Source organism: Nuphar pumila, chromosome 4 (genome assembly GCF_984573655.1).
Source record: "Nuphar pumila chromosome 4, dmNupPumi1.hap1.1, whole genome shotgun sequence".
NCBI lineage: Eukaryota > Viridiplantae > Streptophyta > Magnoliopsida > Nymphaeales > Nymphaeaceae > Nuphar > Nuphar pumila.
The window spans coordinates 132,718,970-132,745,107 of NC_143252.1; the positions used below are offsets into that span (position 1 = coordinate 132,718,970).

General features: G+C 36.0%; 2 protein-coding genes across 2 annotated transcripts in view; one reads left to right on the forward strand and one right to left on the reverse strand.

Moving 5' to 3' along the window:
- The window catches only part of LOC149841116 (short-chain dehydrogenase ptmH-like), a 38,585-nt gene extending 30,271 nt beyond the window's left edge, over nt 1-8,314 (forward strand). Inside the window, exon 3 of the mRNA XM_090003597.1 lies at nt 7,782-8,314. Coding sequence (XP_089859723.1) covers nt 7,782-8,118 — 337 coding nt within the window. The 3' untranslated portion in view covers nt 8,119-8,314. The remainder of the gene's footprint in view (nt 1-7,781) is intronic.
- A 1,806-nt stretch (nt 8,315-10,120) lies between these two features.
- The window catches only part of LOC149841117 (ribosome biogenesis protein BOP1 homolog), a 32,061-nt gene continuing 16,043 nt past the window's right edge, over nt 10,121-26,138 (reverse strand). The window contains exons 4-17 of the mRNA XM_090003596.1: nt 15,929-16,046; nt 15,684-15,785; nt 15,399-15,558; nt 14,906-15,014; nt 14,693-14,795; nt 14,393-14,543; nt 14,159-14,291; nt 13,972-14,078; nt 13,829-13,899; nt 13,653-13,713; nt 11,865-12,092; nt 11,706-11,790; nt 11,275-11,453; nt 10,121-10,580 (exon numbers count right to left, since the gene is read on the reverse strand). Coding sequence (XP_089859722.1) covers nt 10,495-10,580; nt 11,275-11,453; nt 11,706-11,790; nt 11,865-12,092; nt 13,653-13,713; nt 13,829-13,899; nt 13,972-14,078; nt 14,159-14,291; nt 14,393-14,543; nt 14,693-14,795; nt 14,906-15,014; nt 15,399-15,558; nt 15,684-15,785; nt 15,929-16,046 — 1,693 coding nt within the window. The 3' untranslated portion in view covers nt 10,121-10,494. The remainder of the gene's footprint in view (nt 10,581-11,274; nt 11,454-11,705; nt 11,791-11,864; nt 12,093-13,652; nt 13,714-13,828; nt 13,900-13,971; nt 14,079-14,158; nt 14,292-14,392; nt 14,544-14,692; nt 14,796-14,905; nt 15,015-15,398; nt 15,559-15,683; nt 15,786-15,928; nt 16,047-26,138) is intronic.

The window sequence follows — 26,138 nt, forward strand, 5'->3', positions numbered from 1 at the left end:
TTATTGCGGTGGCCTCCATTAGGAATTGATATATACCAATTAGATGTTAAAATGCCTTCCTAAATGGAGATTTAAATAAAGAGGTGTACTAGGATCCTCCTTCCAGTCTTAATGTCAAGAAGGGTAAGGTTCTTCGTCCTCATAAGGCTTTGTATGGGCTTAAGCAAGTCTCAAAAGTGTGGTATGATATGTTAAGTAAAACTATGTTGAATCTTGGTTTTAAATCACGTTATATTGACACTACTCTTTTTATAAGATCTACAGGTTTCAGTATTGTCATATTGATCTTATACGTGGATGATATGATTATTACTGAAAGTGATAAAAAAGACATTAAACAAATTAAATCTATGCTTAAAAAAAGTTTTGATATTCACTATTGTCATATTGATCTTATACGTGGATGATATGATTATTACTGAAAGTGATAAAAAAGACATTAAACAAATTAAATCTATGCTTAAAAAAAGTTTTGATATATCTGCTCTTAGTTATTGGAGATATTTTTTAGGTATTGAAGTAGATTACTCATCAAGAGGGTATATTTTATCTTAAATGAACTTTACAACTGATATTGTTGCTCATTCGGGAATCACGAATGATAAAAGTGCGGACACACCGAAAGTTGTTAATGCTAAGATGAGAGTTGGAGATGGAGTCTTGTTAGAAGACCCAACACCATACCGACAATTTATTGGTTCCTTGACCTACTTGTCCATTACTCGACCAAATATTGCACATGCCACACATACCATAAGTCAATTTCAGTATGCACTAACGTCAATTCACATGAATGCGGTGTTATAATCAAATATATAAAAAATACAAATTTCAAAAGGCTTTTCTTATCCTCTTCTTCCTCTTTAAACCTTGTTGCTTATACTGATTCAAATTGAGGAGAAAATCTTAATAATCGACACTCAGCCACTGGTTTCTATGTATTCCTAGGTGATTCCTTTATATCTTAGTGATGTAAAAAACAATAAAAAGTATCATTATCTTTTACGGAAGTTGAGTGTAAGGCTATGACCACTGCTACAAATGAGATCGTTAAGATGTGGACTTTTCTTGAAGATATGGGAGTTGATGTTTTAGAATTATCAAAGTTGTGTTGTGTTAACAAGAACACCACACACACACACACATATATATTATCAACAATCATACCTTTCACAAATGAACCAAACATATTCAAATGGACCATCACGACGTTCAAGAGGAGTATTTGAAAGGAACTCTTGAGTTGTCTTATGTTCTTTCTAAATATCAAATCATGGATTTTTTTACCAAAGCCTTACCTCTACTGCGATGTTTTTTCCTTAGTAAACTTTCGGTGATCTCACTGTAAGTTTGAGGGAGAGTGTTAAATATTATTGTATATATAGATATTTATATATGTATATATTATATATGTATAATTATATATGCATGTATATACTGTTAAAATGTAAAATGTAACATATATAATATATATAATAATAATATTATATTATATTACTATATATATTTTTAATTTTCTTTTCTTTTCTTTCCTTTTTATTTTTTGTTTTATTATCTAGTTCATTTTGAACTAGATTTTATAATCTAGTCAAGTCCCAACTAGGACTTGACTAGGATATAGTCGTTGGACCTAGTCCAACGGCAAAAGAGTTCTCCTTCATCTCTCTCCCACTTGTATAAATAGTGGTGATCCCCCTCAATAATGTATCAATGCTTTTTAAGCATTTCTTGTGAAAAAATAAAGATTTATTATTTTAGTGTGTTCTTTCATTTTTACCCCTTTATGGGTTGTATTTGAGGTATCTCCAATAGACACTCCTTGAAGATTTTTCGTGCTTTTGTGGATGACCACCATTTCATTACATGGTATCAGAGCCTTGAAGACCTTTGGATCTTGAAGATTCTCATCTTGTTTTTCGTGCCTCCTTTGCAAAGAGTGATTTATGCTCTTGTTCGTGACTCAAGAGACTTTTTTTGAAGAAGGAAAGCATTTGGAGGAAGCTTGGCTATAGAATTTTGTAATTGTGCTCATTCTTCTCCTCTCTTATCTTTCTCTTTCTTTTTTTTCTTCTCTCATCTATTCTCTTTTTTTCTCACCCTTATAAAAGATGGATGACAATGATAAGATCACCATCATACCCATGAAATTAAATGATACCAACTATGTGATGTGTGCTTCAATCATGAAGCATCACATTTAGGAAAAAGGGTTGTGGGGTATAGTGGATGGTTCCAATTTGGAACCAAAATTAATTCTCACAAAAATTGAGAATGACAAAGTACCTCTCACGAAAAGAGAGAAGAATAAGGCGTTGGCGACATATGAGAAAAAATGAAAAGAGTGGAGGATAGGGCACGCCAAAATTATGTCATGGTTAAATAATAGCGTTGACATTAAGAAATACTCTAGCCTTGCTAAATTTGAGCATGCTAATAAAGCTTGGGAATATCTTAGAAATATGTATTTCCTTAAAGATATTGCACATGTGTGCAATTTGCAAGACAAAGTTCGGACGATGACTTAAAAGGATAAAACTATTAGGGAATATTACAATGAGTTATCCGAACTTTGGGAGGAATTGACTCTTCTTGAGCCAAAATGGTATTATTCCGAAGATATTAAGCTTTGCCAAAGGCAACTTGATATGGAACACTTTTATTAATTTATAAACGGTATAAGAGCGGAATTTGAGTCGACCATATCAGCTTTTTTACATCGAGGAAAGGTTTCCTTTATCATTGATATTATAAAGGAACTGACTATGGAGGAAAACAGACTTAGGAGAATATTTAAAAACCTGAAGATGATTCCATTCTAGCTGTGTCTAGACCAGGTAACTATGTGCGCACTTATAGGCCACCTCATCTCGGTAGACAAAATTATGATTTTGACAAAAGAAAAGTCATTTGCCACCACCGTCATGAGTCGAGGTACTATAGGCCTCAATGTCCCAAGCTAAAAAGAAGAGAAGAAAAGAAAGTTGCATCTTTCGGATTGGAATCAAAAGATCAAGATGCACCGATATCTATGGCTTAATTAATGGAGATCCTTCAACCTTTTCTAAAAGGAGCATCCTCCTCAACTAAAGCCTCAACTGGAGCAGTTATTTCATCATTCTCCGATTTCGGTAACTTTCCTTGACTCCTTGACTTTGATGCTTATTTCCATATGACCCCAAATGTCAATAGCTTATCAGAATGTCTTAAAAATAACTCAAGTGTGTCAAAAGTTTTCAGACCTAATGGTACCTCTCTTGAAATAGAAGGAATAGGAAATTTTAAAAAACTTCATAAAACAAAGAAATTTTTTATCCCCGAGGTTGGATATATTCTTAAACTAAATTTAAACATTTTATCTGTTTCTCAAATATCTGATTATGGGTGTAATATCTCATTCTCTTCTCATGGTTGTTGGGTACAGGATCACGAGTTAGGGAAGCTGATTAGGGAAGGCCATAGAGAATGATGACTCTATTACATGGATTTATTGGAATTTCTTAAGAATGCTTTTTGTTATAATGTTCAGAAAATAGAGTTGGATTTGTGGAACAAAAGACTTGGTCATCTTCGTATGTCTAAAATCCAACATTTTTCAAGTTTAGAAAATTTTTGTAATTCTAAAAGTTTTACTTGTAAAGATTATATCTTTGGCAAAATGAAAAGATTACTATTTCAAGATAGAACTTTTGTTTTCTCTAGACCACTTGAATTAATACATTCAGATGTTTGGGGTCTTGCACGAGTTATTTCAAAAGGTGAATATGCATATTATGTAATTTTGGTCGATGACTTTTCTAAGCATACTTGGATTTACTTAAGTATAAATCTGAGGTTTTTTCACACTTTCAAACATTTCATAAAATGGTCAAAAATAAATTTCAAAATAATATTTTCATTTTTCGCACTGATTCAAGGAGAGAATTTATGTCTAAAAAATTCAAAGACTATCTCAACTTATATGGCATCACACATCAAAGATCTTGTCCACACACACCACAAAAAAATGGCCTGACCGAAAGTAAATATCGACACATCATGGAAACCACTAGGACTTTATTAATAGCAAATCAAGTTCTAAAAGAATTTTGGGCAGAAGCTGCCCTAATTGCTACCTATCTTATTAATCGAATGCCATCTTCTTCTTTGAAAAATATAACTCCAATTGAAAAACTTGTTAACTTATCTCCTGATTATTTTAGATTAAGAGTCTTTGGATGCAAGTGTTTTGTTTTCACCGACAAGAATGACAAACTCTCTTCCCGTGCGATTCCTTGTGCCTTCTTAGGATATGTTGATAATAAAAAAGGTTATAGGTGTTTTGATTTTCAAAATAGAAAATTATATGTATCAAGAAATGTAACTTTCCTAGAGAAAGAAAGTTTTTTTGAATTTGAAAAACCCATGGAAGCCATTGAATATTCATTTTTAATAGATTTGACTTCAAAATCGAATGAATGTGATTTTGACAATAATCAAAGTACTATTGATTTTGAACATAATGTTCATAATAAAGAGCAAACCCATAGGGACATTAGTCTACAATATTTAAGACGTAGAGAGTCAAATCTTCCATGTGTATTAAAAAAATATTTCGAAGTACCAATTAGGTCATCCAAAATTTCTAGACCTCCTGTCATACAAATCTTTTTCACCTACGTACATGGCAATTATTGCATTAATACAATCATATATCAACCGTCATCATATTCTCAAGCTAAAAATCATATAGAATGGGTAGAAGCTATGAAGGCAGAATTAGGCGCATTAGAAAAGGCTAACACTTGGACTATTCAAGATATTCGTCTAGGTAAGAAACCTATATGTTGTCGATAGGTTTACAAAGTAAAAAATAAGAGTGATGAAACTCTTGAAAGGTATAAAGCCCAATTAGTGGCCAAAGGGTATGCCCAAGAGTATGGCATCAATATTGAAGAAACTTTTGCCCTAGTTGCTCGTATAACCACTGTCAGAACATTAATAGCCTTGGCCTCTATTAGAAAATGACCTATATTTCAATTAGATGTCAAAAATGTTTTTCTCAATGAAAATCTAGTTGAAGAAATTTACATGGAAGCCCTACCAGGTATTAGTATCACTAAGGATAAAGCTCTTCGTTTAGAAAAAGCTCTTTATAGTCTTAAACAGACACCAAAAGCCTGGTATGACAGATTTAGTCATGTTATGCTTGATATTGGTTTTCAATCTTGTTTGTCTGATACTGCTTTGTTTATTAAGAATTCTGATGTAGGAATTATTGTTCTCCTTTTCTATGTGAATGATATGATCATCACCAGAGGCAACAAATAGGGAGTTAAAAGCATTCAATTTTTTTTTAAAACTCGTTTTGAAATGACTGACTTAGGTTTATTAAGATATTTTTTTAGGAATTGAAGTTGCTTATTTTTCTCGTGGGTATTTAATATCTCAATCTAAATTTGCCTTTGATATTGTTTTTAGGTCTAGAATTACAGATAATAAGAAAGTGGACACTCCAGAAGTTGTCAACATTAAAATGAAAATTGATGATGGAGAACCTCTTGATGATCCCACTCCTTAGAGACAACTTATCAGAGCACTTTCCTATCTGTTCATTACTAAGTTAGATATAGCACAACTTATCAGAGCACTTTCCTATCTGTCCATTACTAAGTTAGATATAACATATGTTGTACACACAGTTAGCCAATTTCAACATGCTCCCACTTCTGTTCATATGTGAGCAGTTTTGCACATTATTAGATATATAAAACCCTCTCTTTTACGAGGCCTCTTTTTATCTGCTTCATCGTCATTAGATTTAATTGCCTGTACTGATGCTGACTGACAAGGTGATCCTAATAATAGACACTTAACTATTGGTTTTTGCGTTTTCTTAGGTGAATCCTTAATTTCGTGAAGATGCAAAAAACAATAGAAGGTCTCTCTCTCCCCTCCACTGAAGCTGAATATAGATCCATTGCCACCACGACAATGAAAGTAGTTTGGCTCATATGTCTGCTCGCTGACATGGGAGCTAAAGCAACACAAGCTTCAAGAATGTGTTGTGACAACAAGAGTGCGATCTATATTGCGAGCAACCAGACATTTCATAAATGCACTAAACATATTGAGATGGACTATCACCATGTCAGAGAGAAATATCTACATGGAACCATTGATCTGCTATATGTTACATTAGAATATTAATTAGCAGACTTATTCACCAAACCTCTTGTTGCTCCCAGGTTTCACTTCCTCTTAAAAAAACTTTCGCTCATTGTACCGTAAGTTTGAGGAAAAATGTTAAAATGTAAAATGTAACATATATAATAATAATATAATATTATATTATTATTATATATATATTTATTTTATTTTATTTTATTTTTATTTTTTGTTTTATTATCTAGTTCATTTTAAACTAGATTTTATAATCTAGTCAAGTCCCAACTAGGACTTGACTAGGATATAGTCATTGGACCTAGTCTAAAGGCTATATTTAGAGTCGTTGGACTAGGTCCAACACAAGGTTGCCAAACTAGGAAGCGGAAGCGAGAAACGATACGGGAAGCGGAAGCGAGAAGCGATGTATTTTAAAATTTATACAAAGCGGGAAGCAAAGTTTCAATTTAAAAGCAAAATATGAATAAAAAATGAAGCAATATGGAATCAAACAAGAAACAAATAAAAACTAAAATAAAATTGATTATTCTTATATTTGATGATTTTTCTATAAAAGAATTAATTTTTTGTTAAAATCTAACAATGATGGTTACCAATTTAAAGAAAGTACATGGAAAGTGAGTGAAAGCATGAGAGAAAATACATGAAAAAGATGAAAAGAAACGTGAGAAAAGCATATAATATGCATAGACCATGTGTATGAGAAGCATAGAAGAAGCGTGGGGGAATCGAGCTTCCTATGAATTTTCGGAAGCGAGGGGTATCATGCTTCCGAAGCGAGTTTCTGAGAAGCGAGCTTCCCACCTACCTAAGAAGCTTCTAGTAACTCTGGTCCAACGACTCTCAAGGATCGCTCTAAAAGATCTCTCTTTTATCTCTCTCCCACTTGTATAAATAGGGGTGATCCCCCTCAATAATGTATCAGTGCTTTTTAAGCATTTCTTGTGAAGAAATAAAGATTTATTATTTTAGTGCGTTCTTTCATTTTTATCCTTTTATGGGTTGTGTTTGAGATGTCTCCAATAGGCACTCCTTGAAGATTTCTCGTGCTTTTGTGGAAGACCACCGTTTCATTACGTATACATATGTATATTGTCTAGCTGTTAGAGCCAGCTAACCTTTAGGCATGTCTAACAGCTAGTTAGACATCTAATGGCTAGTTGGCTGTCTCTCTTCCTCCCATTTTGTGTATGTATATATGGGCAGCCTGCCCATTGTATTCTATACCTTTTGTGAGTATTATTCATCAATAAAATATATATTTTTAAGTGTTGCTCTCTTCTCTTTGCCTTGGTGCATTTGTATTGCCCTTAGTGGTGTGTGTTCTTTGCTTATAGCCGTCTTGTATTCCTTGTACTCTTGATTATTATTTGATTAGATGGGGTTCATGGTTATCTCAATGCACCAATGTTGGCAGACTAGGGTTATTTATTTATTTATATGGTGGCATATCTCGGGCTGGATGAATACTTTAAAATAAATGAAGTCATTATTACATATTTGATAAGAAATTTACTTTATTCTTTTAGCTTAGTTGCCTACAAGATGCCATCTTACCACTTTTGTCCTTGTGGACCTATTGTTACTGAGCAAAAACCTATTTATTTTTCTCATTGTAGAATGGAACTGAAGAGTTTCAACATCGATGTAATTACTGTCGTGCCTGGAGGGATCAAATCAAATCTTGGAAACAATTCATTAACTAACTACATGAAGTTGCCAGAGTGGAAGCTCTACAAACCATTTGAAGAGGTCATTCGATCGAGAGCCCAGTATTCACAAGGCCAGAAATCTACTCCAACAAAAGAGTTTGCAGAGAAGACTGTGGCTGTTATACTTGGAAAAAATACACCAGCTTGGTTCTCATATGGTCAGTACTCCACAATATTTGCCATTGCATACTATCTTCCTCTTTGGGTGCGAGATTTCCTTTTCAGACTGATAATGAAATGTTGAGTACGTGGATGTACTGATTTAGTCCATTCCTATATATCTTATGCAATATTGTGATAGAAGTATTGCTTATCAGGTATTTTGTGATGGTAGACCACCACTGTTTTTAGCATAATTAGTTGCAGCTTGAGCTCAGTCAAGTGTTTTTGGCTTCATTAATTAATAAAATAAACTAAAAATTCTTGGCCCCGGGCTGCCATTGTTTGTTCCTGGTCTGTGCGAGGCCTTTTGTGCACATTGATCATAAGTTGTATTAAGAAGGGATTGTGAGTCTTCTGCTCCCTTAGAAGAATTGCTGTTAGAAAAAGATGTGTGGGGGGACGTTTTGGTTGCCTCTGATCTTAAGTCCAACCGCCAGCCAAGCATGATGGACGGAAAACTAATTGGTGATGGGCCTGAGGGGACGAGCTACCAAGTTCATTTCTTACCTACTTACATGCCCCCACCACCTTGAATCAACAACCTAGTTGGCAACATGGTTACAACTCTCATTCTCTAATGGCAATTTTTTGAGAAAATTTGAGGTATATAATATCTGAAAATATAAGAAATGTAAATAACTATATGCAAATATTGCATTAAAGGACTATACGAATTGCAATATTTAACATAAAATTTGTAATAATTTCTTGATTTTTGATATTTGAAATATACGGGAGTGGAAGTTGTGCATATTTTGATTTTTTTTATTTGTTACTCGAAGAACTTGCAATATTTAACATAAAATTTGTAATAATTTCTTAGTTGATATTTGAAATGTTTGGGAGTAGCAGATGTGCATATTTTAATTTTTTTTTATTTGTTACTTGAAGAAACCACATCTAGGATGGAAGACCTGGTCGTGCTGGCTTAACTTGCCATAACTATGGTAATTGTCCCAGAAGTGTGAAACTTCGAGGGTAAGACTCACCTCCAGGGCCTATGCTGGCTGCAGGAGGTGATGCCTACAGGAATCGAACCTTGATCACCTGCCTGATAGCTAAGGCCCAACCCCATTACACCAACCCCCTTGGGCTATATTTTGAATGGGTTAATATTTGGTGCTATTGAAAGGCCAAGAACTATTGAGCTGAAAATCATAGGTTCAAACTTTATCGACTCAATCTGACCACATAAATGTGTTTTGCTAAGGATCAAACCTTGAATAATGTTATTTTAATATAAAATTTTGATTTTTCAAGCCATAATTGTAGTGCATTGTAGACCCCGCTTAATGTCACAATCACATGATTCAAAACTCATTTTCTACTGAACAAACCTTGTCGGACACATTCATAAGTTACGTTTTACAAAAAGAACAGAAAGATTAAAAAAAATATGAAAAGGTTTATACATAATAGTTCAGTACCTTCAGTAGCACCGAATATTAAGCCATTTTGAACATTTTCTTTTTCTTTTATCTTTTACTATTATCTTTGTGCTTTCTCAACAATTTTGAGTTTAATCCTTAGTTCGTAAACATAATGAATATTATCTACCCATTATCGAGTATATCATAAAGCCGGTTCCATGTAGCCAGCTGGGTTAGAGCTTCATCATGAAGATGCTGATGATAAAAGAAATAGAGAATAATAATTTTATAGTTATATATTTTAAAAATAAATTTCTTTGTGTTCTAATCTTCATAAATCACATACTCCTGGCTCTTGTCCGTGTAGTACCGATCAATGTTGATCTCCATCAGACCGAGCAACTCTGGATGAGTTATTCCTGCATTTGAGCAAAGGTGACCCAACCGGATCCATGCAGTGGCCAGACAAAAGTCGAGACAATCGTCACATTTTCAACACCCGCAGAGAGAGAGAGAGAGAGAGAGAGAGAGCAACTGTCGAAAACAATACCAAGATTCTGCGTCATTTCTGCCTTGAAGCAGAAATTATCATTTTGAAAAAAAAAAAGTCTAAAAGGTACACACAAGGCTGTTGAATATGAAATACACTCAGGCCTATCAAGAAGAGAAAGTAAAGGAAAGAACAGTACCCAGCAGAAGCGACCAGGTGCAACATAGAAACTAGCTTTTGTAGTATAAATAATGGCCACTAATTTCAAAATGCCAAGAATTTGTTTTCCAATTTTCAATAAATATTTTCTCACTGCACCCCTTCACCCCGAGCTTGAAGAGGACTCCATAATATCTGCACCCTCTTTGTCAAACCATTATAAGCATCGCTTGAAACTGTGGAGGTGACCGGGTCTCATCTTAAAAAGTTCTTGTCCATTATCTTCCGTTACAGATCATTTGAAATACAGTGAAAGCAGCCACCAGAAAGCACCAATACATTAGAACTTGCAATCCAAAACTTTGATGCCTCGGCCTTCTCATTCAAGAGCAGCAGTTGGGAATGTGCATTCTCTTCGTACATTAGCTTGTTCAGGAATTTAGTGACAGTAAAGCTTAATTATCGAATCAGCACCAGCTGTGAACAGCCAAGGCTGCCTAGGGTGGAACTTACAATCCAAAACTCCTGTACAGACAGACAAACAGGTCGGTCTCAATTGGTGTATGATGACTGACTAGAAAGGTCAAAACGATGAAGTATGAACCATGAACAGGGTACAGAAATTTATTCCGAGTGACCAGCAGAAGATTCACCAAGACTTCAAGTAACTCATAATTAGAAACAAAAAACATATGCATACCAGACCTTGAGAACTAACATAAGAGCACCCACCCCTACTAAAAATATCAAAAGACTGGACCTTTCCAAAGCTTTAAACATATTAAAAAGAGTTTTTTTTTTAATTTCATTTTGGCATTAAATGTAAAGATAGCAGGCGTCAAGTTGGTGATGCCGTAGTGAGTTTATCCATATAACCAACTGGAAAACCCAGGCGTCCATCTTGCTAAGAATATTAAGACCAGACCTATCCAACATTCCTAATATGCTCAGAAAGACTTTTCACTGTTAACATCTTTTCTGGCAACAAGTAAAAGAAGACTCTGAGTCGAACATGCTATTGGAAACAGTACCCATTTAAATTACAAAGGATGACTTCTGGCAAAAGCTAAATGTTTAAGCACCTGTAGGAGATTCATTACCTACTGGATGTGACCAAGCACGAGTCAAATCATGGTATGAACTCCATACTTTATGTCCACACAATAGCTTTCAAGGCAAACCAAAACAAAATATTAAAAGAAAAAGGTGAAAAACACACCTCTGCCATTTGAGCTTCCATGTCCTCGAAGAATCTCAAGTGGCACAATAAGAGGATTCTCATTAAGATCTGAATACACCATGCCATGAAAAACATATGCTGTGCAATCATCCGAACATGAAGCAAACAGGGGATATGATCGATGGAAGGCTACACTAGTGATGTCCTTAGAATGGTTCCTGCAAATTTGCACATAAAAAGTAACACTGACATCAGGATTGCAACCTTACTGATACTATTTGGCGTTCTTTTTGTGTCAATTGGTGATGGTAATGTAAATCCATTTTTAGAAAATGAACCCTAGAGATAGGAGTCAATATGCATTGGCAGTACTGCACCTACCTAATAACAGATATCTGGAAATAGTTTGCTTATTTTCAATAGCAAAGGGCATTAGAAAAAAAATGGAAAGTTCTCAGTGGTTTCCATACCTCAAAGTTCTGTAAGGTTGAGATGAGAGATCCATGTCAAACCAACAAAGTTTTCCTTCTTTGCTCCCAACTATCACATTGTCACCTGTAGCAGCCAGATGCGTGTAAGGAACTAGTGTTGCCATGAAAGTGACAACAACAAACATGGAGGATGCAAACCTGCAGGATGAATTGCAATAGAGGACACTTCTCGAAGTCCTGTTTCAAGCTTCTTAATGAGCTTCTGTTTCAAAAGATCATATACACGGACATTCTTCTTTGTCGAAACAAAGAAGATTGAGCGAGAAGGGTGAAAAACAGCCGAAACAGCAAGCCCATGCAACTTCTTGAATGGGTTTTGAGTTAGTTTTTTTGAGAGTTGGTGTATGAGTATTGATCTGGAATCCCGTGCAGAAACAAGTCAAGGGATTACAATTACAAAAGGATAAATGAGGCCCATATATCCATAAAAAAATATGCAACCAAATCACTGCAAGTATGTCAACAAACCTAAACTTTGAACAGATCACTTGCAAAGTGATCATTGATTTCTTGCATGCAAATTATTCATTCATTATAAAGCAGGTTATAGCTTAGAGACATATAACTTGTTCATTTTCCTCACTGAAGGAAAAACTGTCACCAAGTCTGTGACCTTCCAAGAGATTTAGGAGCTTAGAAGTAGAGCAGAAGGCAACAAAAGGAATCCATAGTTTACTTAATGCTAATGGGTCTCAAATGGCAATAATCATAAAGATTGTAGGTGTAATCCATGGCTGATATAATATCAAGTTGACCTACAAATTGGAAAATTTTGGGTAGACTAGCATTACTATGAATTTTTCTAGTTAGAAAGGGTAATGGTGCTACTATCCATGATGACCACCAACCCAAACCTGGTATATCCAAACCGGGTTAGGAATGGGCTAAAGAATGGACCAATTAGCTTCAATCTCACATGCTTAATCTAAGCCTACTGGACAGTCTCCATGCAAATATTAGTAGTTGATTTTTGGATTTCTTTAAAACCTGTCTAACACAATTTTTTAATCTAATACATCTGTACTAAATAAACTATAAACATTATGACTTACAGAACATGCACTGAACATTAATTGGTGCACACATCTTAACCTGATTAGGGGGGACAAATTACTCTCTCTCCCACTAATATATATATATATATATATATATATATATATATATATATATATATATATGCATATAGCAGTAAAGTGATAGAAAAGAACAAACACAAAGCAGCAGCACAAGATGTCATCTATGACAGCCTCCTCCAGTATCAAACCTTGACAGCATCAGATAGACTAGAGATCAACATTAATTAAGTCTTTACACGACACCGACTGCAAGCAACAACAGCAGATCTAGTGCCACATATGATCCTATTGACAAGGGATGATTAAAAATTTCTAGATAACAGCAACTTGAAGCCCAACCAGCTGCTATTATCCAGCAACCAGACATATGTGGCATACAGTTACATAACCCGACACATTTTCCACAATTTTTCCATGTGAGTTTCACTTTGACATGCAGCTTTGGGTCTTTCACTGGTTACCTATCCTAAAACACGTCTTCAAAGTTTATGCATTAATGAGAAAGTCATTCTCCCTTCTCACAAAAGGATGACAATCACCCAAGAAGCAGGTGCAGTCACACCATTCAATTTCAAATAAATCATGCAACATGGATGAGCACAATAAATTCAAGGCATCAAAGCAGGTCAAAACAAATAAAAACCCAGTGTGGTAGAATCTTTATAACATTTACCACATGCTATCTGCCACCAAAATCAAGCAAAAGAAGAAGTAGGCCATACTTTCCACCAAAAGATTATAGAGAAAAGATTGGATTATATTACCCAACAAAAAACAATGTTCTGCATCGCATTTGAAGCTTAGAAAACATAGAACTTTTAGCAGAAAACTAATTTCATCTCAAGGATATCATCCGGTACAACTGTTGTGAAGTAGTCACCTTTACGATGCCATTCAACTGAAGACACAGCCTGCCACCAGTTCACAAAATTTAGTCAGTACTATACTATTATTAAACTTGATATTTGGATGGTAGTAATACCATACATAAAAGTTTCACAAGATCATTGAAAAGAGTGGTGATACCTTGAAGTGTCTCAACTTGATGCCATCATGTGCATCATGCGGTTGCCAGCTCACAATTGGAGTTTTGCCACCTTGCATAAGGAAAATATTAGGACAACTTAAAGAAGCGTGACTAAATTAAAAGATTGGCATGATTTTCTTACTTGATTCATCTGTCCCTGCAGGTGGTGCCACATGCAGAAGCTCTTTCACCTTTTCTTCATCCTCGGCGTTTCCAAGACTTGTGTTTAAAAGAAGCACATCTTGCTCCCTTAACAAAGAAGGATGCTAGATTCAGAAATAAGTTGTTTCTTGCAAACATATTTAAATAAATAGAACAATTTCACTCACACAACAACAGCTAAGATAGGAAGCTCAGGAACTGGATTCCACGCAACATGCTGGACTGGTTGGTCAACATTCCAGTCTATCAGACATCTACCAGTTTCTACCTCCCAAATCCGCACGGTTCCATCAGTTGACCCTTTAAACACAGTGTATAATCATTCATGTTAACTGTTTAATATGATAATTATTTCCAAAATTATAAAAAAATCCATTTGCCAGATGTGTTATATCTCAGACCAGAAGCAATCAATCGGCCAGATGGCTCAACAGAAATTGATGTAACAGGCCCACTGTGGCCCCTGTACTCCAGAAAACACATCAACGGGTACGGCCTTAAATCCTTCCTGCTGGGAAGCTTAGGCTTTAAAGCTTCAGGATTGATGTTGAGCTGTTGATTGAAAAAGTGATAATATACATCAGATAACAAAAGTTTTATGTCATCCAACAAATAAGCAGAGAAACAATGTCGATATAGCTGCATCAGCAACAGAACGAATATAAGAAGTTTTTCATCATTGAATGTATATCCAAACCCACCCGCTTTTTTCGAGTCCTTGGGCATAGGTAAAGGTCAAGACATCGTTCAAAACGTTCCTTGAGGGAATTCTCATAAGCAGGAATTTGTCTAAGGGACTCATATCTGCCAAGACAAATAAGAAAGGGATGGAGAATGTCAAGAAACAGCAGCAATCACAACAAACAAGTCACTTTCTTATCATATATGATCTGTACTAGGAAACATAATTATACCTCCTTGGGATAAATTTTGGGCGGTCCTCCTCATACATGAGCTGGTAAGAATTTATTTCTTCCTGTGTAGGAATATATTCCACAGAAGGATTGTATGACTCGTCATGCCCTGTGCAAAAGGTAAAATTCAATCCATACAGAATGAGGAAAAGTTATTTTCAACCTCACAACAGCAGTTCTCATGAAACAAATGGACCACCCATGAATATGGCAAAAAATGAATAAGAAAAAGGGAAAGTTAAGACAAGTTCCCAGATAATGAGAACTAAATTGCAGATAAGTGACACAATCTTGAAAATGTATAAATAGTGGCATGTCATTCAATAAAAAGGACAAATGAAATTCACTAAAATAAATAGAAAAAATGGAATCCTACTCCATATGCTGAAGCTTTCGACATGACTGAGGTAAATGCCAGAGAGATGAACACATAATAATAACCTAGATTTGCTACTCAATTAAGATATATGAATCAAAAGAAATAAAAAGATACCAGCAAATTTTGGTTTGGGGGCTGGAATATAGCTTAAGCCATTTGATGCAGTCTCATTAGGCTTGGAATCATCTCCCCATAGCAAATAAAAATGAGGCTCCTCCTTCGGTTGATCAAATTTTATTAATCCTTTCCTAATTGCTCTAACATATTCAACCACCTGAAACCATGACAAAAAGTCAGTTCTATTGGAACGAATACCTCACAAGTCAACCACAGTTGGTGTTATCTAATCTTTACAAAGCCCTCAGCAAAGACACTATACAGCATACAATTAAAATTTACCTTTTTATGCTCCCACTTTGATGGGATAAAACGTCGTTTTGGCTCTGGAGCGTCAGATAATGGATGCCCCTTTCCATCCCAATCAAACCAGTCAACATAAGGCTGCATAATTTTACCAAAGAATTATGCGGGAGAAAAATGTAAGATATTGATTAAAGCAAAACTACAGAAGCTAACTAGGACAGACATGGAAAGCGAACACGCTAAACGAACATGGATCTGTGAAAACAAGATTAAACACAAACCTCATATGGATTGACATTACTATGTGGAGTCTTTCCTCTTAACAATCTACGTATAATCTTGGTCTCTTCTTTTGTCAGTTCCACCTCTTCGTCATTGTACTCATCATATATCTTTCGCCTGAAAATAGTCATAATACTCCAGAGGCATCAAAAGCTTTCCTCTTAAAGCATATAAATTTTACAACAGATTTATTCTTGAGAGGGCAAACTGGATATGCAGCCTTCCTGATCCAGAAAGTATAACTGTGGTGTAAAAATTTAGAAAAGTATTAAAAACATGATAGCTTCAATATTGGCATTTTTTCTTAAATGTTGTGTTATTCTTCGTATAATCAGCTGCTGAAAATATCCATTAAAATCACCAATATTTTCTAAATATCAGTGATATTTGTGAGGTAACTCCTAAATTTGGTCATCACAAATCAGCAATGATAAAAAGCTGTTGATTTGAAAGAAAAATGGTCAAAATGAGCCTGAAGAGAAATAAACCATACTTGATAAAACTATTTCATTCCAAATACAGCAAAATGACTGACTTGCAACATAACAAGAAATGAATGTTGAGACGTGACCCTGGATCGAGTCTGGATTCTAATCCAGATCCGAGTTGTATGTTATGTTTTATTTATTCTTTATTTGTCTGTCTCTTTTGCCCTTAATGTTTTATTTTGTTGTATTATGCTCATGAGGGCAATTTTTCAATGTCATATACATCAAGATAAAGGGAATACAAGAGCACACGTTGCCCTGTTGTTGGGACGTGTAGGATTGCAGCCTCAATACTTCTTGTCATCTCCTTTTCATTGCACGAGTGCTTTGGGCAATCATTGACAGTATCAAAAGTTAACATGGTATCAGATCAGCTGGATTAAGATTGTCTTGTTCAGGTAAGTCCAAAGATCTAGATTATTCCCTTCTCTTTCTTCTTGCCTTCTTTATTCTTCCTTGTCTACCTTTTCAAATATTCTTCTTCACAAATCCTTCTTCCTCTATTTTCTTTGTCCTACTTGAAATCATATATTGGCTGCATATTGTCTTTCTCTGGTTTCTGAAAACGCGCTTTTTCTCTACTATTTTCTTGGGCTGTGAGTTATCTTATATCAGGTCGTCCCTTAATCTGATTTTTTCTCTCTTAATCTGTTGTTTCTCTTCTTGTCTGATATTCTCTCTCTACATTCACAACCTGCTTTTTTGTGTGGCACAATACCTAGTACCCTATGTCACATAGGTGCGGGTGCGGTTGTGGGTACAGGTGCGGGATATGTATATATATATAATTTTTTTAACAGTTTTAACTGGCTTACTAAGCGAATTGTTTTTTCAACAAAACAGTAAAATATTTTCAAATTAGATCGTTTTTTAATCGGACCCATTTCAAAGATTGGGCTTTACTTTATTTTATTTTTTAATATATATATATATATATATATATATATATATATATATATATATATATAACATCTAGGTGAATCGATTCAGGGTAGAATCAGCTTGATTTGGGCCAGTTCTGCTAATTAGACCAAAGATCGCCTCATTTTGGGCCAGATCGACCATTGTATTGCTTGGACAAATGGCCCATTCAATGTGAATCAGCTATTCATGTTAGATTGGGTTCAAATCCTACTGTCCGCTAGTCGGATGCATGTTGTTCAGCCATTGTCTAGGGACGAGTTTTGCATGTTGTGAGCTGGGTTGACTCTGCTTGGCAGGGGTTAAGGTGAGGCTCATGTTTGATAAGATGAAGTATGGTTAAATGTGAAATGGATTGGATTTGGTTGGACCTAAAATCTGAATCCATACATGTATTTTGACATGAATCCCAAGATAGAAACTCCATTGTGATTTTGGTTCGGGTCCAAACCTATGTTGAAACAGATCCGAATCTGGCTCAGGTCTGAATGGACCCAAATAAGACTGGGGTCCATTCAGACCTTGTCATAAACACCTGGTTTGTGCCAAGTGTTATGAGAGAGAGAGAGCTCCGCCGGGTACCCCGCTGCCGCTGCCTGTGAAGGAGGATCTCTCCCTCCAGCACCGATAGAAGAGGAAGTCAGGTACACATCCCCCCTCATCTCTCTCTCTATCACTTCCTTCGTTTCTTTTTCTCCTTCCCTCTCTCTAGTTTTGTTTCCCTCTCTCTGGTTTTCCAAACCAAAGAAAGGGAAAGAGGGGAACCGCGAGAGAGAGGAAAATTGAGAGGGGAGAAGACGAGAGAGGGGGGGGGGGACGAGGGTTTGGGGAGTGAGACCAGGGGGAGAGAGTCGAGGGTTCAGTGGGGGGCAGTTTGCTCTCTCTCTCTCTCTCTCTGACGTGTTTGATGCACCGGCAGCCGCACCAGCGTCAATGTGGGTGCGAGGGCCCTTTTGCCAAGTCCTTCTGACATAGCTACTACCACATCACCTATAGAGAGGTGATTGATCAAAGGCCTATCTGCATTATGGTTGGCCTTCCATTGCTTGGGAGGTAGTTGATCTTCATTGTTGGAAGTGTTTTGCTGCTGCTGCTCTGATTTGCAAAGAAAAAAAGCAGATTCAGATATTTTTTTCTTGTGGAGCTTGACAATTACTTTATGATTTCGTATTTAAGTTTTACTGGAGTTATTGAGATACATGTCCATTTTACTTAGTGATATCAGATTCTTTTCGTGAATCTCTTTCTTCCTGTGTTTCGCACATTCTTTACATTTCATTCCGATAATGGATCCAAACAGTCATACTCCATTGTCCTTCACTTTCCTTCCTCAATTAGTTTCTGAGAAACTAAATCATTAGAATTTCCTTACCTGAAAAAGGCAAATCACGCCTTTCATCAAAAGTCAGGATCTTGCTGGACACTTGGATGGGTCAATCCAAATCCCGCCAAAGTATCTCATGCATGAAAATAAAGATGACAAAGGGGTAGTTATTTCCATCATTCATTCAAGGAACCTTGAATATGTGGCATTGATGAAAAGAGATCAAGCCTCTATCACAAATCAATTGGCTATGGTGGGATGTGAAGTCCAAGACAAAGAAAAGGTTCAACAAGCTCTTAACGGACTCATATATGAATTTCATGTTATTTCTACCACTTTGCAGTATCTCCTGAAGCTGCCCACAATTGACGAATTGACAACAAAGATATTGCATTAAAAGACGTCTCTCAGTGGAGACATTGATTCTTCCCATGATACTTAGGAGGTGCTGGTGACGAATACGTATTGTGGAAGAGGAAGAGGCTCATTCAGAGGTGGTAGAGGACGTGGCAAAGTAAATGGTCAGGGGGGTAGAGGCATCCTCCCTACTCTGAATATTCTTCTAAATGTTCAGAGACGACAATCTATCCCCACTTGTTACATATGCAAGAAGCCAAGACATGTCAAAGCCAATTGTTGGTTAAAAAATGACACCAATTATAATTCTGAAGTGAGTTGCACAAAATAAGAATCAGGGTCAAAAGAAAGGACACGATGGATCTAGTTCTCAAAATTATGGGGATAAAGAGGCTCTCATTGTTGCCCTTGCAGGATTGAATTTCAAAAAGAACGAAGAGGGCATTTGGTATATTGATTCTGGAGCAGCTAGTCATACTATGGGTGATGTAGGAAAGTTATCTGAATTGATTCCTTATTTTGGTAGGAATAAAGTCATTACTGGAGACAATACTCATCACTCTATATCTCACATCGGAAATACAACCATTAATTTTTCCAATTTTAATTTGTAACCTTTATCTAATGTCTTGTGTGTTTCTAATATAATTTTTTTTAATCTTTATCGCTAAACTTGTTGATGATACAAATTCCTTTGTTGGTTTCACTCCCTCTTTTGTGTATGTGAAGAATCTTCTCACGAATAAGACGTACGCTGAAGGGGAGAGAATTAATGAACTTGTTTTGACCCAACATAAATACACTTTAGACTTGTTGAGTAAAACAAGAATGAAAGAATACAAACCAGCAGCTACTTTGGGTCCAATTCATTGAAGATTGAGTGTCAATGATGGATATTTATATGATGACCCAACTAAGTATAGAAGTGTAGTGGGCATGATCCAATATTGACTTTTACCAGAACTGACATAATTTAGGAAGTGAATCAAGTGTCACAATATATGCGTGAGTCTAAAACAGGACATATGGAAGCTGTCAAAAGAATCATGTGGTACTTGAAAGGAACTCTTGGAGATGGATTGGTGTACAAGAAAAGAGCACAAAATGAGGACATGTTGATGGTGATGGCTTTCTTTGATGCCAATTGGGCAAGAGATCCAGATGAAAGAAGGATAGTATCTAGATATTGTGTGTTTGTGGGGAGAAACTTGGTGTTATGGTGCAACAAAAAACAAAAAGTCATAGCTCGGTCTAACACAAAAGTTGAGTATAGATCCATGGCAGCAATCACGTCAGAAGTAGCATGGATCAGACATCTTCTAACTGAATTAGGTGAGATGATTCCAATGAGGACATGTTAATGGTGATGGCCTTATTTGATGCGGATTGGGCAAGACATCCAGATGAAAGAAGGATAGTATCTAGATATTGTGTGTTTTGTTAAAACATGTCATACCCGATAAAGGGTATTTTTGTATTTCTGCCCAATAGGGGCATTTCAGTCATTTATTTTAGTTTCTTTTTCTTCTTTATTTTTATTTTTATTTTTTTGTACTTTTTCTTTTTTTTTCTTTTGTCTTTATTGGGTTGCATTGGGGGTCCCAACTAAGAGTCGTTGGGACCCCCAAACGGTCATTAATATGACCGTTGGGGGCTCCCAACGACTCTTAGTGGGAGCCCACCAATGGCCTCCCTTTTAGTTGTATAAATAGGGATGTTCACCCCTTTGTAAAATAGGCTTTTTCCAAGCCCTTATGCTCAATAACATCCTCTTTTTATTTGTAAGCCTTCGTTGGCTTTTGTATTTGTCCCATGTGGACTTGTTCATTGTGATTGCACTTGTGGTTGTCCGTTATAGGACATTGGGTATGCTTTAGCATGCCTTATATATATTTTCGCTTACTTTATTACATGGTATCAGAGCAAGGTTGTGCTCTTGATTCTTGTTAAAGTTGTATTTGCTTTTCTTGTATCTCTCTTCTTGCTCCTCTCTCTTAATCACCATGGAGGGTGAACAAAAGATAGATCTTTCTTTCAAGCTACATGGTTCAAACTATTTATAATGGGCATCCGCTATGGAAAACAACCTCAAAGGCAAAAAGCTTTGGGGTTATGTGATGGGCACCATTCCGGAACCTCAACTTCAACTTACCAAAATGGAAGAAGATCGAGAAAAGGCTTTGAAAGGAGGTACACGAATCAAGGAGATTGAAGAATATCAATCCAAGATTGAGGATTGAGAGAGTAAACATGCAAAGGTACTTGCATGGTTTATGAATAATGTGGAGTTAAAAATTTGTGCGAACATTGCCAAATTCCGTAAAGCTAACGAGGCATAGTTCTTCATGAAAGGTATGTACACACAAAAAGACCTCGCTAGACAATTCTTTCTTCAAGAAAAGATTCACATCATTAAGCAAGAGGACATGTGTGTTCGTGACTACTTTAGCTCTCTTAGTCCCTTATGGGATGAGCTCTCTCTCCTAGAACCCAAGTGGGTGGCTAGTGAAGATGTAGAGCTTAGAAGAGAACAAATGGAAAAAGAACACTTTTTTCAATTTTTACATGGGCTTAGGCCCGATTACGAGCAAGTTAGTCTCTCCTTTATAGATCTAAGCCTCTTTCCTAGAAGACGCGGTTGCCGAAATATGCCAAGAAGAAACCCATCTTGGCATGATAAAACGAGGAGATGAAGTCTTAGCCGTATCCAAACCCGGCAACCATGTTAAGATCTACAAGCCTCCACATTTTGGGAAGCAAAATGGCTATAATGGTAACTATAAGAAGGCCATATGCCATCATTGTCAAGAACCGGGACACATAAGACCAAATTGTCCCAAGATAAATGAAGCTCCCAAACCTAGAGTTGCTTCCATTGAAGAAACCATACCAAGGAAGGAAGATTCAACCAAAGAAAAAGATTCATTTTCTCTTGCTCAACTATCGGAGGTGCTTCAAATTCTACTCAAATCTCCATCTACATCCGGCGCTGTCATTGCCTCTTCCTCTCTTCCAGGTATGTCTTCCTAGATCCTTGACTCAGGAGCTTCTTTTCATATGACACCGATTGAAAATGGGTTATCCGACTTATGTTCTAATTCAAAAACCTCCTATGTTTCAACTGTTGATGGAACATCTTTACAAATCAAAAGTGTTGGAACATTAAGCTCTTTTAAAAATTTTCTTGTGCCAAATGTTAGAGTTGTTCCACAACTAAATTTAAACCTTCTCTCCATTTCTCAAATTTCCGATCATGGATGTGAAATCTCCTTCTCAAATAAGGGTTGATCTGTGCAAGATCTCCGGTCCGGAAAGCAAATTGGGCAAGGCCATAGGATGGGGGATCTCTATTACATGAACTACTTGAAACTCCCCACCAACTCTTTTTGTAATTATGTCTAAGATAAAAATTTTGATACTTGGCACAAAAGACTTGGACATCCAAGTTTATCAAAAATGTATTATTTTCCCTTTGAAAAAAAAATTTGTAATAAGAAAAATTTTGTTTGTAAGGATTGTATTTTTGGAAAAATGAAATCCACTCCTTTTCCAAATAGAACTTTTGTGTCTAAGAGGCCTTTTGAATTAGTTCATTCGGACGTATGGGGGCCTTCTCCTGTCATATCAAAGGAAGGATATTCATATTATGTTACTTTTATTGATGACTTTACTAGATATGTATGGATTTATTTTCTTAACTTAAAATCTGATGTCTTCTCATTCTTTAAGAAATTTCAAATGATTATCAAAAATCAATTTTTAAGTAATATCTCTATCCTTAGGTCCGATTCGGGTGGAGAATACTTGTCAAAAGAGTTTCAAAATTATCTAGAAACCAATGAAATTTGCCATAAAAAATCTTGTCCTAGAACTCCTTAAAAAAATGGTTTAGCCGAAAGACAACAGACACATTTTGGAAACTACTAGGACTCTTCTTATTTCAAAAGAAATTCCAAAAAGTTTTTGGGCCGAAGCCGCTCTAGCATCAATTTATTTGATAAATAGAATGATCTCATCATCTTTGCAAAATATATCTCCCTATGAAAAACTATTTGAAAGAATACCCGATTTCAATAGGTTAAGAATTTTTTGTTGTAAATGTTTTTTTCACATAAAAGAGATAAATTATCACCAAAAGATATTGAATGTGTATTCTTAGGTTATGGAGAAAATAAAAAAGGATTTAGATGCTTCGACTTCAAAAATAACAAACTATATATGTCTAAAGATGTAACCTTTTTGGAAAATGAAAATGGTTTTGAGAAAACTAAACACATTAATGAAAACAAATATGCTTTCTTGTTTGATCTTTTTCCTCAAGAAGAAGTGATTCCTAATGAAAATTCGGTGAATGACCAAGAGGACACTCCTCTTAACAATATTGAAAATGAAAATGTTGATGAAAACAATATTATTGATAGTAGACCAATTCAAACCTATATTTGGCGTGGTCAACAAGTTCCCATGAATGCATTGGAAAAATACTCTGAGGATTCTAGCATAGAGGAAACTTCACTTAGAAGATCAAGTCGTATCTCCAATCCCCCTAACAGGTTTGTTTCCTATGATTAACTAACACCAAAATATATGTCATGCCTAATTGCGTTACACTCATTCCATAAACCATCCCACTATAATGAGACTAAGAATTTTCCCCAATGGGTTGAAGCCATGAACTTAGAACTTAGTGCCCTTGAAAAAGCAAAAACTTGGGAAATAACTTCATTACCTATGGGAAAGAAATCTATAGGACGGAGATGGGTCTATAAAGTCAAAACTAAGAACGATGGGTCCTGAGAACGCTACAAAACTAGGTTAGTAGCTAAATGATACTCTCAAGAATACGGTATTGATTATGAGGAAACCTTTGCCCCTGTTTCTAGAATGACCAGTGTCAGGACCCTTATTATTGTTGCTTCTATTAAAAGATGGCATATTTATCAATTATATATTAAAAATGCATTTTTAAATGGTGAACTAAATGAAGAGGTTTACATGGATCCACCACCAGGGGTATGTATTGGTAATGATAAAATTCTTAAACTCAACAAAGCTTTATATGGATTAAAACAAGCCCCAAAAGCTTGGCAATGTAATGACATGTTTGAGTTTTCATTCATGCTATACTGACACTGCTCTTTTTGTGAAAAGTACAAGGTCTTTGGTGGCTATTCTCCTGCTTTACGTAAATGATATGATTATCACTGAAAGTGATAAGCAGAGAATTAATGATATCAAAAAAGTTTTAAAAGAAAATTTTTGACATGTCTGATCTTGGATTCTTAAGATATTTTTTAGGTATTAAAGTGGCATACTCGCCCAGAGGGTACATTCTTTCTCAAATGAAACTTGCAGCTGACATTTGTTCAAAGTCCAATATTTCCGACGACAAGAAGACAAAACCCCCTGAAGTTATCAATGCCAAATTAAGATTGAAAGATGAAACTCTTCTTGAAGATCCTACTCCCTACCGTCAACTTGTCGGGTCTCTAACATACTTATCCATCACTCGGCTAGCTATGTCACACGGACTCGGCTAAGGAGGTGCCGCACCCGAGTCGACACGCCCCGACACGGGTGCGGACTCGGGTGCGGCTTCGGACTCGGCCCGGACTCGGTCAACGCAGAGTCGGACTCGGTCAACGAGTCCAGGCCGAGTCCATCCACATTTTGGACTCGGTCAACTTTGACCGAGTCCAAAAATGTCCCTAAAAACCATTTTTTTATATTTTTTATTTAAAAATATATATATAAAAACTGTGACTGTGCACAGTGCACAGTCTGTGACTGTGTGACTGTGCACAGTCGCACAGTCACAGTGCTATGGACTGTGCACAGTCGCACAGTGCTGTGGACTGTGCACAGTAAAACAGACTGTGCTGTGGCATTTAAAAAAAAAATTATATATATATAAAATTATATATATAAAATTATATATATATATATATATATATTTTATATATATATATATATATATATATATATATATATATATATATATATTTTTTTTTTTTTTTGCCGAGTCCCCGTGTCCAAAAATTTTAAAATTGTGCCGCACTCGTGTCGCACCCGCACCCATGTGACATAGTCGGCTAGACATTGCTCATGCAGTTCATTCATTCAGTCAGTTTCAACATGCACCTACAATGGTGCACATGAGTGCAGTCTTAAGAATCATCAGATACATTAAAAACACTATAGCCAAGAGAGTTTTTCTTTCCTCATCTTCGTCACTTGATTTAATTGCTTATACTGATGCTGATTGGGGAGAAAATCCCAATGATAGAGTCTCAACTACAGGTTTATGTGTGTTTTTATGTGACTATGATTTCCTGGAGATGCAAGAAGCAGCACAAAGTATCTTTGTCCTCAACAAAAGCTGAATATCGTGCAATGACCACTACAACATCGAGCTTGTATGGCTTCGCAACCTTCTTAGTGATATGAGCATAGTCATCTCTGCACCTTCGAAGATGTGTTGTGACAATAAAAGCACCATTTATATTGCAAGCAACCACACCTTCTACGAGCGTACTAAACACATTGAGATGGACTGTCACTATGTACGTGATGAATATCTAAGAGGGACTATCACATTGCCATACGTTACATTCGAGTACCAATTGGCGGACTTCTTCACCAAAGCCCTTGATGCTCCTTGCTTTATCTTTCTACTTAACAAGCTTTCGGTCATCTCCCCGCAAAGCTTGAGGGAGGTGTTAAAACATGTATCATACCCGATAAACGGTACTCTTGTATTTCTGCCCAAAAAGGGCATTTCAGTCATTTATTTTAGTTTCTTTTTCTTCTTTATTTTTATTTTTTTATACTTTTTCTTTTTTTCTTTTATCTTTATTGGGTTGCATTGGGGTCCCAACTAAGAGTCGTTGGGACCCCCAATGGTCATTAATATGACTGTTGGGGGCTCCCACCGACTCTTAGTGGGAGCCCCCCAATGGCCTCCCTTTTAGTTGTATAAATAGGGGTGACCCCCTTTGTAAAATAGGCTTTTTCCAAGCCCTTATGCTCAATAATATCCTCTTTTTATTTGTAAGCCTTTGTTGGCTTTTGTATTTGTCCCTTGTGGACTTGTTCATTGTGATTGCACTTGTGGTTGTT